Here is a 13514-nt window from a genome sequence, read left to right on the forward strand (position 1 = left end):
GTTGACTCGGCTCGGCTCGGCCCTCCAGTGAGTCAACCCGGCAAGGCAAACTCGGTTTGCCAAAACTCGGGCTTGACTCGGGCCGACTCGGCCTGACTCGGCTTGACTCGGGCGAGTTCTGGGATGTTTTAAATTTGTTTTTTGAGTTTCAAATTACAGTTTTGAAATATATAAGTACATATATTTTAACAAGGGTTACCCCCAGACTATGTCACATGGGTGCGGGTGCGGGTGCGGGTGCGGGTGCGGGTGCGGGTGCGGGTGCGGGTGCGGGTGCGGGTGCGGGTGCGGGTGCGGCACAATTTTAAAATTTTTGGACACGGGGACTCGGCAAAATATATATATATATATATATATATATATATATATATATATATATATAATTTTATTTTATTTTTAAAATGCCACAGCTGACAGCACAGTCTGTGTGTCTGTGCACAGTCACAGGCACAGCACTGTGCACAGTCACAGACTGTGCACTGTGCACAGTCACACAATCACAGAAGTCTGTCACAGCATGTGACTGCAGCACAGTCACAGACTGTGACTGCACTGTGCCTTTTTATATATATATATATATATATATATATATATATATATATATATATATATATATATATATATATATATATATATTTTTAAATAAAAAATATAAAAAATTGGTTTTTTAGGGACATTTTTGGACTCGGTCAAAGTTGACCGAGTCCAAAATGTGGACGGACTCGGCCTGGACTCGTTGACCGAGTCCGACTCGGCGTTGACCGAGTCCGGGCCGAGTCCGAAGCCGCACCCGAGTCCGCACCCGTGTCGGGGCGTGTCGACTCGGGTGCGGCACCTCCTTAGCCGAGTCCGTGTGACATAGCCCCCAGATTTTGTATAAAAAAGAAAATAAAATCATTTAAAGATAAAAAATCATTTAAATCCATAGAATAAAATCGCCATGTTATTCGAACTACTGTTCACCCTGTGCTATCAACTTATTCTAGCAAAATATTTTAAAGAAATGATTCTCACTATATATGGAGGGTCAAATGTGCCTATGGAAAGTCACATTTAGGTTTCATCATCCATTTGTTATGTGAACAAGCATTGTACAAATTCAAGTATTAGTAGTCTTTTTATAGTTGTGCCATTAATATATTTCCTGCATAGTTTTCATACATGAGAAAAATGCTTATTTATGTTGATATTGGGCATTCTGTAAACTGTCAATATGCACATATATCCCTATTTTACATTTATGGATTTGTTAGAGAGGGAATTAAAACTTTTAAAACAAGCTAGCATATATGATTGGCCATTTTAAGAACCTTAGGTAGTTGCAGACTGAACTCATGGTGACCACATCCTCTAATTCAAGTCATGAATTAGTCAAAGTGCTTGTATAGATATCAAATTCAATTATTCAAGCAAACCTCTATAGCTCTTTGCAGTTGTTTTTATATTCGTACAGACATTTGGAGACTATGTTTACTCCAAAAACATGGTTTCAGACAAATTATATATTGTTTTTCTTTTAAAATCAAAAGTTAACAAAACCCGGTCCGAGTCACCGAGTTGACCCGCCGAGTCACGAGTCAATAAAGAACGAGTCGAGTTCCGAGTCACGGGTTTTAAAACCTTGGTCCCAATGTTATCAATATACACCAAAAGATTCTTTGTCATCTCCTTTACAACAAAATACTTCAACTCCATATGCTTACAAGATGTAGTACTTTTGTTGTTATTGAAGAAGGATACAGCAGCTTCATTATCACAGAATACTTTCAGTGGTCTCCCAATGGATTCAACCACCTGAAGTCCTGAGATGAAATTTCGCAACCAAATGGCCTGTGAAGTTATCTTGAATAGAGCTATGAAGTCAGCCTCCATGGTGTGGGCAGTAGTAGTGGACTGCTTCCCACTCCTTCAAGAAATCGCACCACCGGCTAGCAGAAAAATGTATCATGTGGTAGACTTTCTATTGTTAGGACAACCTCCCAGATCTGCATCTGAATAGCCAATAACCTCAAGGTGGTCCGCCTTTCTGTAGGTTAACATATAACTCTTTGTCCCTTGCAGATAGCGCATGACTTTCTTAGCAGCCTTCCAGTGAGCAAGACCAGGATTCGACTGAAATCTGCCAAGGACCCCGACTGCAAATGATATGTCAGGGCGAGTGCATGTCTGAGCGTACTGCAAGCTGCCGACCACTGATGCATATGGTATCATGGTCATCTGTCCTTTTTTTTCTTGAGTCTGTGGGCAGTTTTTAAGGCTCAATTTATCTCCTTTTAATATGGATGTCGTAGTAGGAGCAAAATGCTCCATCCCATATCTTTTGAGAATTTTATCAATATAAGCTTTCTGAGAGATACCTAGTACACCTTTAGACCTATCTCGACGGATCTCAATGCCGAGAACATAGGCAGCCTCTCCCAGATCTTTCATTTCAAAATAAAAGGATAGAAATTGCTTGGTTTCTGTCAGCATATCCTTATTGTTGGTTGCAAGTAAGATATCATCCACATAAAGTACCAGAATTATGAACTTACTCCCACTTGTCTTGAGGTATACACATCGATCAACGATGTTTTCTGTGAATCCAAAGGTCAAGATGACTTTAGTGAACTTCATATACCATTGACGGGAGGCCTGTTTAAGTCCATATATTGACTTTTTTAACTTGCAAACCAAACGGTCTGACTTATCTTTGTAGAAACCTAGAGGTTGTTTCATGTATACCTCTTCACTTAATTCACCATTTAGGAAAGCTATTTTTATATCCATTTGGTGTAACTCTAGATCAAAATGAGCTACTAGGGCAAAAAGAATTCTCATTGACTCTTTTGTCGAGACAGGAGAAAATGTCTCGTTGTAGTTAATGCCCTCCATTTGAGTGAAACCTTTAGCAATCAGTCTTGCCTTATACTTTTCGATATTGCCTTTAGAGTCTCTTTTGGCCTTGAAGACCCACTTGCACCCTACGGGCTTGACTCCTCTAGGCAATTCGACAAGGTCCCATACTTGGTTTTTGGCCATAGAGTCTAGCTCTTCTTTCATGGCCTCTATCCAAGATGAAGATTGCTCACACTCAACAGCTTCCTTAAAAGAAGATGGATCTTCAATATCTATGAAATCATTGGGCTCCTGTAGATACACCACATAATCTGGATGAATAGCAGATCTTTTAATTCTTGTGGATCTCCTGACAGGTGAACTAACTTGATCAACCTGTGGATGCTCTTCAACATGATCCACAAATGGTTCTTCTTGAGTTGGTGTATTATTAACAGAATCAACTTTTGTTTCATCATTCGAATGAATAATGAAAGAAAGTTTTAAATTTTCAGGTGGAGTAACTTTATCCTGAATTTCCTCAAAAGAGAGGTTTTGCAATGCATTTATACCAACAAAACCATCTTCTAAAAATCTAGTTTTATCTGTTTCTACTATTTGTGGTATATGAGAGGGACAATAAAACCTGAAACCTTTTGACCTTTCTGGATAACAAATGAAGAAACCACTGATTGTCCTGAGGTCAAAAGCTTTAATGTGGGGATTATATAATTTTGCTTCTGCAGGACAACCTCATATGTGCATGTAACTTAGACATGGTTTCTTACCTGTCCACAACTCATAAGGTGTTGTTGAGACAGCCTTAGTAGGGACCTTGTTTAAGACATGTACAGTTGTTCGCAGAGCTTCACCTCACAGGGTGATGGGAAGGGTTGAATAATTCAGCATTGCATGTATCATTTCTTTAAGCGTACGATTTCTTCTTTCAGCTACACCAGTCTGGTATGCACTTCCCGGCATGGTGTACTAAGGGACTATTCCTTCTTTCTTAAGAAATTGTGCTAATGGTCCTTCCCGTTGACCCATCTCAGTGAAACGCCCATAATACTCGCCACCTCGATCTGATATAACTATTTTTATTCTGTCCCCTGTTTATTTATCTACTTCTTTCTTGAAGTCTTTGAAAACATTATAGACTTCAGACTTTTCAAATAATAAGTAGAGAATCATTATCCTGACTCTGATACCATAATGTAGAGAATCATAGGAGAAACACATTGTGTATAACACGTTGGTGAAGAGATATCGTCACATACCTGTCCCTGCCATGGCGTTTATGCGAGAGACGGGCGATCTCCTCAGTCGAACTGCTCTTGTCGATGAGTACAGGCCTTTAAGCAGTGGGTGAGCAGAGACCGATCTCTGTAAGCCTTCAATTTCACACACAGCCACTGTCCATCATATGGTGTATATGTAGGTATCCAAAGGATACTTCCGAAGGGTCACCATGCATCATACCAAAAGGTATGATGTATGAAAAGAGGCACTTCCGAAAGGTCACCATGCATCATACCAAAAGGTATGATGTATGGGAAGAGGCACTTACGAAGGGGCACCTTGTTTCCCAACAGCATATACATCTAGTTACAGAATATTTTTCAAAACTTAATCATATAGGCAGTATATACATCTAGTTAACAATTTTTTTTTCGAAACTTAATCACATAGGCAGCATATACATCTAGTTAAGAATTTTTTTTTTTAAACTCAATCACATAGGCAACATGTACATCTAGTTATAGATTTTTTTTCAAAATTCAATCACATAGGCAGCATAGATCTCATAATACAGATTTTTTTTCAAAACTAAATCCCATAGACAGCATATACATCTAGTAAAAGAATTTTTTTTCAAAACTCAATCACAAAGGCAGCAAAGATCTAACAATATAGAATTTTTTTCAAAACTAAATCACATAAGCAGCATACATCTCACAATACAGAATTTTTTCAAAACTAAATCACATAGGCAGCATATAAATCTAGTAACAGAATTTTTTTTCAAAACTAAATCACATAGGCAGCATATAAATCTAGTTACAGAAATTTTTTTCAAAACTCAATCACATGGGCAGCATATACATCTAGTTACAATTTTTTTTTCTTTTAACTCAATGACATAGGCAGCATATACATCTTGTTACAAAAAAAAATTCAAAACTCAATCACATAGGCAGCATATTCATCTAGTTACATTTTTTTTTTTCAAAACTTAATCACATAGGCAGTTTATACTTCTCAGAAAGTTTTTTTTTTGTAAACTAATCGCATAGCAAGATGGATTCTCAACACCGTTATACTGCTGGTCATCCCCTCCCCCGGGGTCGATCCTTCCTCAAGAGCTCCACGGTTGGGACGACTTCCACCTCACAGCAACGGGAGAAGGGCACGGTAGTAGGTGGAGGGAGGTGCTCTACACCAGGGTTGAGGGTTGCTCCATGACAGCAAGGAGAAGAGAGGATGTGGAAGGAGGAGGTGAACCACCGGTGCCCGTCAGAGGAAGAGATGGTGTGGGGAAGAGGGAGAGGTCAGAATGAGGAAAGAATAGGGTTTGGGAAAGGGAGAGAGGGTGTACGCGTGAAATTAGAGAAGAAAGATTTTTAAGGGGGGAATGGGTATGGGTCTAAGCAGGTACATGGTTGATCTAGCATCCAACTGAATCCAACCCAAGAGGGGCATTAATGCCCTAGTTGGCTAACTAGGTTTAAAACTAATTGATCCAACTAAGTTAGAATAAAAACCCAATGGACCTGCCACCTGGCTGGGTCCAACTAACCCTAGCAGGGGTTTGACCCTTGCATGGAAATGAAATCCCAAATAGGTCTTTTGGACTCATTTTTGTCTTCTCCCAAACAAAAAAATGCCACTCTAATAAATTGAGAAATGCCAACCATATCCCTACTAAGCTAGGTCAACTCAATGTTGGACGGCTATGACCCTCGAGATATAACTCCCAAGTGACCCGTACAAATATGTATCTGATTTCAACATATAGAGCATGGGCCACACCAGTTTGGTATCCATAAAACAACTCTCAAGATAAAGGAGCAAAACGATCAACCTATTGATATTGGGAGGCCAAAAAAAAAAAAACGTTTCCATCTAATGGGATTCATAGAATTTTCATCAAATAAATTTTTTTTCTTTTGACCATATTTTGATTGTTAATATGATATAAAAGAATCACTACTACAAGCAATACTATACCTTTGATCGTGGAATATCGATTGCTTGTCTAAGTTTGGTAGCCAAGGAGTTTCACAAAAAGTTTAGTGGAAAACAATGTCAATAAAAGACACCATTGAATCAAATTAATCTCTCAAATAAAAAATACAGGATCTCAATTGATGTTGTGTTTCATTGATTTCTCCTAAAAAGGAAATATTATATTTCAATTGAAATCCACTTACACAAAGACAGCCCTTGTTGATGACGAGTCTCAGCAAAGCATCCATGGATGGTTAACGCGCCCAACTCAATATTGGCAAATTTATATAGAATCAACTACGACAGAAATAAAGCATTGGATCAAACTCTTCTCTGGTGTTGAGTCAGTAGCTATGAATAGCCATTGACTCCCCAAAAATGGTACAAGAATGGGACCCATCATGTGACATACAATGCATTACAAACGTTTGATAGTCAAAAACTGCTCAGCAACAGTCAAACAAGTGAGCTTGGGTAGAGCCAAATCTAGAAGTGGTGGGGGTGGGGGGTGCAAAATGGATATTTGAAGTTACAAGCAAATAAAATTAAAAATGATTATATCAAAATGAGCCTAAAAATCAAACCAATAGATAGAATAAATGAACTAGTAAAAGAAAAAGATCATTGAAGAAACATAACATATGGAATGCTTATATCATATTAAAACTTGATCATAAATAAATGAAATGTTTTGGTTAAATTTATAAAGCTCTAAAGGCAAAGCTTAGAACACCCATCCACACTAACCCCCCAAAAGGAATACTCCACACCACATCTCACGCTCCAACATCCTATACTCCGCCCTATCCCTTCCATATTCAATGAATAGATAGAGATGCATTTCTGAAGCGCAGCATTCCTTCCCTAGGGTTGGGCTGCTCAACCTCTTTCTTTCTCCAAGGGGTGGCGGGCGCCAATGAGCAAGGGGAAAGGCACGAAGTCCTACACTCACAACTCCCTTCATTGGGAAGCACTTTCCATTTTCTCTCTCTTTCAAGGGAAAGTAGCTTCCCTTGGTGTCTCACCTGAATATCATGCAAAGTTCAGCATCTTGCATTTGGAAATACCCTTCTTCCAGATTCTAGGGACTTGACAGCTTAACAATCTTACAACCGTCCAACTCCGACAGCCTGTTGACCAAGCCCCAACTCAAGACTGATCCCGCTATCACTTCCCATCCTCACCATGATGGCTAGATCCTCCCCCCTGAGTGGGAACAATTTCAAACAATGTGATGTATCATCTTGCATCTCATCAAATTCAGGCAGATGCCTTTCTACCTTAGGTGCATCTTGTGCTTTTAAACTTGAAGAAACAGCAAAGTCTAGGCCTGAATTTGCTGATCCATCATTCTCTCCATTGCACAAATTTATCTTTTTTGGCATAGCATGGCTGGAACCGGTGTCCAGGCCCAAAGAAACAGGCCCATTGTCAGCCACCCCTTCATTCATTTGAAGCTCTTCTTTTTCATCTTGACTGGGTTCTGATTGTTGGCAATGTGATTTCAGAGGAAAGGATGGGAATGGAGCGATCATCTTGCTCATAGCAGAATCCCTACTAATGCACCTATGATCGCATGTGACTGAGTCCACCTCAGCGTACTGGTCTACATCATCATCAGGTGTAGATAAAGATAAAGACCGAGTGGCTCTTTTGATGGGCAAGGCAACTGATCGCAGAACTCTTTCAGGCGCTTGATCTAGTGAAGCCAAATTGGTTCTCGTTTTTTCTGTATTTCCATCACTTTGAGATGAGACAACAGTTGACCTTTTCTTGAATACCCCCCAGATATAGTATCTTTGTTCAAAACCTAATATCAAAAGAAAAAGCGTCAACCAGGTTATGGAAGGAAAAGATCAATTCCATCACTGAGTTTGTAATACCAATAATATGAACAGCAAAAAGAGATGCAACATAATGCACGGATAAAGGGCAGCAAAGGAATGTCAGAGACTCAAAGTTGTTGACTTCTTGTTCTCTATTTTCCTCCTCTTTTGTCCCTTGGCACAGCAAATTCCCTAAAGGAACATAACTAGGAGCATGCCTGAACATTAACAAAGAAATAGACGGGTTTCCCTGTTTTTATACATTGCACATTTTTTGCACCCAGATGTAACATAAACAACAGAGCAGCTTTTTTTGGATTATATTTATTGAACCTTTTATATAAAAACATGAAATAGTGATAAAGCTTGATAAATAGTGATAAAGCTTGACAAATATTGTAAAGTTAAATGCATGAAGTCAAGAATCTGGCCGTAAGATCTTACGATGATACTGCTGTGGCAACAGAATGGAAGAGAACACCAGTAGCTCAGAATTATCAAGTAAGACCCTCAAGGCAATATCAAGGGTAATCATATCTTCCACAAGTGCAGCAAATATTGGTTCATCCCTACTAAACAAACAGGTAGCAAAAGCTATCAGGTTGTTAAATTTCTTAAAATAAACAGCAATAAGCATTTGCAACAAATGAAGCTTACGTTGCAGACATGGGGAAAAAGTACAACGCAATGTTCTCATCATTGGGCGGAGAATCGCAAAAGCTTTTGGGCCAAACATCAGTCCTAGAATGTATTTCTACAGAAAGCATTGTAGGCATATTTGTTGCTTCTTCAAACACTCTTTCACATGCTTTGTCAGATAGATGAGCTCTCACTTCACCAGAGATGTAATTACTAATTCTAAAGCTTCCACTGTAAATAGCACAAAGACAATATTTTGATGAATACGAAACTGTCCATTCAATCAATTACTGACATGCAAACTACAACAAATATATTCATAAACAATGAAAATTGTAAATTGCCATCCAAGGTTTGAGCAATTTTTAGAAAAAAGACCAGAGTTTTGGAAAGAGTTTTGGAAATGTCTTTTCATTAGTACGTAACTCATCCTAAAGTACAAACCAGAGCTACCAGAAGCTTCTTAGGTAGGTGGGAAGCACGCTTGACGGAAACACGCTTCGGAGGTGCGATACTCGATTCCCTTACACTTTTATACTTCCCACACACATGGTCTATGCTTCCTATATGCTTTTCTCATGTTTCTTTTCATGTTTTTTATGTATTTTCTCTCACGCTTCAACTCCCTTTCCATGTACTTTCTCTAAATTGTTAGCCATCATTGTTAGATTTAAACAAAATTTTAACTCATTTACTAAAAAACATGAAATATAAGAATAATCAATTTTAATTTAGTTTTTATTTGCTTCTTCTTTGATTCCTATTTAGTTACTGTTTATTTTAGTTTTTATTTGCTTCTTCTTAGATTCCTATTTAGTTACCATATTGCTTCATTTTTTATTCTTATTTCGCTTTCAAATTGATACTTTGCTTTCCGCTTATAAATTTTAAAATGCCTCACTTCTCCCTTCCGCTTCCCGTATCGTTTCCCGCTTCCGCTTCCTAGTTTGGAAACCTTGGTGCAAACAGTGATAAAACTCCATGCATTTTCAGATTTCAAAAACAAATGAGGTGTCTTTTATAGAAATATCTGAAAGCATGAAATTTAGGAGCGGTTCAAATTCTCCTAAAAAGAGTATATACCTCCAAACTGGATCAATAAATGGATGGCCATGCATGTCCTTAGAAACTTTGCCAGATGTCTGACACAAAACATTCTCATTGGCCCTGCCCTCCAAGCAGGAAGGCTGAACCAATTCTGTGCTAACATCCCTTGCCAAAGATTCCTGAACCTCACAACCACTGATTTCAGGTTTCTCAGCACTTTTTCTATTGTTTATATTCCCCTCAGGAAGCACCAGAGCATGACGCTGATCTAATTCCTTTACAGCATATCTATTATTCCGGACCTCACCATTCTTATCTTCATTGACATTCACCTCAACTTTCTGTGGTTCCGCATCTTCATCCAAGCACTCGTCTTGCAAAATCAACTTCCTTCTTCGTTTCTTTTTGCCAGCCTTGTTGGCTGCATCCGTAAATTTGTTCACATTAATTGGTTGACTGGAAGTATTTGACACAGAGGACTTCAGCTGGCATTGTTCACAATTCAGACTGACTTCAATGTCACCCACTTTTGGTTCACGTAAGCAATAGCTGAAAATAATAAAACAAAAATAAAGGGATACAAGCATAAGATTTACAAGCAGAAACAATTAATAAAAAAAGTTAGTCATAACAATGAAAAATTAAATCCTGAGAGTATTAAATAACTATATCATGAAAAAACTAAATGTTTCCAACCAAAGAAAATACTGGAACAGCTATGCAAGATCACCTCCACAGTTAATAGACCTAAAGAAAAGTAAGTCATCTGATGAAATGAACTTCCAAAACAGTAACTGTCAATTTCGGCACATTGGCGTCCAAACTCAAAGTGCTAGATTTTCTAGAACGAGCTCCTAGTACTGTAGGAGATCATCACAATTATGCATGGTCTATGCTTCCTATATGTTTTTCTCATGTTTATTTTCATGTTTTTCATGTATTTCCTCTCACACTTCAACTCACTTTGCATGTACTTTCTCTAAATTGGTAACCATCATTGTTAGATTTAAACAAAAATTTAACTCATTTACTGAAAAAACATGAAATATAAGAATAATTAATTTTATTTTAGTTTTTATTTGCTTCTTCTTCGATTCCTATTCAGTTACCACTTCATTTTTTATTCTTATTTCGCTTTCAAATTGATACTTTGCTTTCCGCTATAAATTTTAAAATATCTCGCTTCCGCTTCCCGTATCCCGCTTCCGCTTCCTAGTTTGGAAACCTTGGTGCAAACAGTGATAAAACTCCATGCATTTTCAGATTTCAAAAACAAATGAGGTGTCTTTATAGAAATATCTGAAAGCATGAAATTTAGGAGCGGTTCAAAGTCTCCTAAAAAGAGTATATACCTCCAAACTGGATCAATAAATGGATGGCCATGCATGTCCTTAGAAACTTCGCCAGATGTCTGACACAAAACATTCTCATTGGCCCTGCCCTCCAGGCAGGAAGGCTGAACCAATTCCCTGCCAACATCCCTTGCCAAAGATTCCTGAACCTCACAACCACTGATTTCAGGTTTCTCAGTACTTTTTCTAATGTCTATATTCCCCTCAGGAAGCACTAGAGCATGACGCTGATCTAATTCCTTTACAGCATATCTATTATTCCGGACCTCACCATTCTTATCTTCATTGACATTCACCTCAACTTTCTGTGATTCCGCATCTTCATCCAAGCACTCGTCTTGCAAAATCAACTTCCTTCTTCGTTTCTTTTTGCCAGCCTTGTTGGCTGCATCCATAAATTTGTTCACATTAATTGGTTGACTGGAAGTATTTGACACCTCCCTGTGTCTATCCACTTCCTTCTGTATCTTCTTTGGGTTCTCCAAATCTCTAGTATCCACATAGTTTCTTGATTTCAGTATCTTTATGTCCTTTCTTATGATTACTCGCTTGTCATTTGAAGCAACAGGTCCAGAGGACTTCAGCTGGCATTGCTCACAATTCCAACTGACTTCAATGTCACCCACTTTTGGTTCAGTTAAGCAATAGCTGAAAATAAGAAAACAAAAATAAAGGGATACAAGCATAAGATTTACAAGCAGAAACAATTAATAAAAAAAGTTATAGTCATAACAATGAAAAATTAAATCCTGAGTATTAAATAATTATATCATGAAAAAACTAAATGTTTCCAACCAAAGAAAATACTGGAACAGCTATATGCAAGATCACAGTAATTGTCAATTTCTGGACATCGGCATTCCAACTCAAAGAGCTAGATTTTCTAAAACGAGCTTAGCTCGATTGCTTACTTTCTTGTTAGCCAGTTGATTCTGAGTTCTGTTCTATTTTCTTTTATTATTTATTTTTATTTTATTTTATTTTATTATATGCTTCTCTCTTTGTTCTTTGCTCTACGGGCTGACGCCTTGAGTCAGTGATCTAGTGGCTTAGTTGAATTAAAGAGCTACGCTTCGCATTCCGCTTCACTGGCCTTGAGTTCTGTAGAAGATTACCACAATTATGCATGGTCTATGCTTCCTATATGTTTTTCTCATGTTTATTTTCATGTTTTTTATGTTTTCCATGTATTTCCTCTCACGCTTCAACTCACTTTCATGTACTTTCTCTAAATTGGTAACCATCATTGTTAGATTTAAACAAAAATTTAACTCATTTACTGAAAAAACATGAAATATAAGAATGATCAATTTTATTTTAGTTTTTATTTGCTTCTTCTTCGATTCCTATTCAGTTACCACTTCATTTTTTATTCTTATTTCGCTTTCAAATTGATACTTTGCTTTCCGCTTATAAATTTTAAAATGCCTCACTTCTCCCTTCCGCTTCCCGTATCGTTTCCCGCTTCCGCTTCCTAGTTTGGAAACCTTGGTGCAAACAGTGATAAAACTCCATGCATTTTCAGATTTCAAAAACAAATGAGGTGTCTTTTATAGAAATATCTGAAAGCATGAAATTTAGGAGCGGTTCAAATTCTCCTAAAAAGAGTATATACCTCCAAACTGGATCAATAAATGGATGGCCATGCATGTCCTTAGAAACTTTGCCAGATGTCTGACACAAAACATTCTCATTGGCCCTGCCCTCCAAGCAGGAAGGCTGAACCAATTCTGTGCTAACATCCCTTGCCAAAGATTCCTGAACCTCACAACCACTGATTTCAGGTTTCTCAGCACTTTTTCTATTGTTTATATTCCCCTCAGGAAGCACCAGAGCATGACGCTGATCTAATTCCTTTACAGCATATCTATTATTCCGGACCTCACCATTCTTATCTTCATTGACATTCACCTCAACTTTCTGTGGTTCCGCATCTTCATCCAAGCACTCGTCTTGCAAAATCAACTTCCTTCTTCGTTTCTTTTTGCCAGCCTTGTTGGCTGCATCCGTAAATTTGTTCACATTAATTGGTTGACTGGAAGTATTTGACACCTCCCTGTGTCTATCCACTTCCTTCTGTATCTTCTTTGGGTTCTCCAAAACTCTAGTATCAGCCATCTGATGAAATGAACTTCCAAAACAAACAGTAACTGTCAATTTCTGGACATTGGCGTTCCAACTCAAAGAGCTAGATTTTCTAAAACGAACTCCTAGTACTGTAGGAGATTATCACAATTACACATGGTCTATGCTTCCTATATTTTTTGGTTCACAATTCCAAGTGACTTCTATGTTACCCACTTTTGGTTCACGTAAGCAATAGCTGAAAATAAGAAAACAAAAATAAAGGGATATAAGCATAAGATTTACAAGCAGAAACAATTAATAGAAAAAGTTATCATAACAATGAAAAATTAAATCCTGAGTATTAAATAACTATATCATGAAAAAACTAAATGTTTCCAACCAAAGAAGACACTGGAATAGCTATATGCAAGATCACCTCCACAGTTCATAGACCTAAGGAAAAGTAACAGTCATCCAATGAAATGAACTTCCAAAACAGTAACGGTCAATTTCTGGACATTGGTGATCCAACTCAAAG

General features: G+C 37.9%; 1 protein-coding gene across 1 annotated transcript; it reads right to left on the minus strand.

The window, feature by feature from the left end:
• Positions 1-6688: 6688 nt before the first annotated feature.
• On the minus strand, positions 6689-13027 carry LOC149817015 (uncharacterized). The gene is made up of 6 exons (XM_089987007.1): positions 12525-13027; positions 10910-11557; positions 9594-10106; positions 8529-8741; positions 8316-8443; positions 6689-7855 (listed from the first exon to the last, which is right to left on the minus strand). The coding sequence occupies exons 1-6, from the start codon at positions 13025-13027 to the stop codon at positions 7152-7154; spliced, it is 2709 nt and encodes a 902-aa protein (XP_089843133.1). The 3' UTR covers positions 6689-7151.
• Positions 13028-13514: the final 487 nt, after the last annotated feature.

This window comes from Nuphar pumila, chromosome 14 (genome assembly GCF_984573655.1).
Source record: "Nuphar pumila chromosome 14, dmNupPumi1.hap1.1, whole genome shotgun sequence".
In the NCBI taxonomy this organism is placed as follows: domain Eukaryota; kingdom Viridiplantae; phylum Streptophyta; class Magnoliopsida; order Nymphaeales; family Nymphaeaceae; genus Nuphar; species Nuphar pumila.

What these genes read in the sequence shown, in the direction of transcription:
- LOC149817015 (XM_089987007.1), bottom strand. Translation starts at nt 13,027, where the DNA reads ATGGCTGATACTAGAGTTTTGGAGAACCCAAAGAAGATACAGAAGGAA. An exon ending in TTTTTCCCCATGTCTGCAAC is followed by an intron (nt 8,444 to 8,528) that starts GTAAGCTTCATT and finishes CTGTTTGTTTAG; the next exon opens with TAGGGATGAACCAATATTTG. An exon ending in GTTGCCACAGCAGTATCATC is followed by an intron (nt 7,856 to 8,315) that starts GTAAGATCTTAC and finishes TTTTGATATTAG; the next exon opens with GTTTTGAACAAAGATACTAT.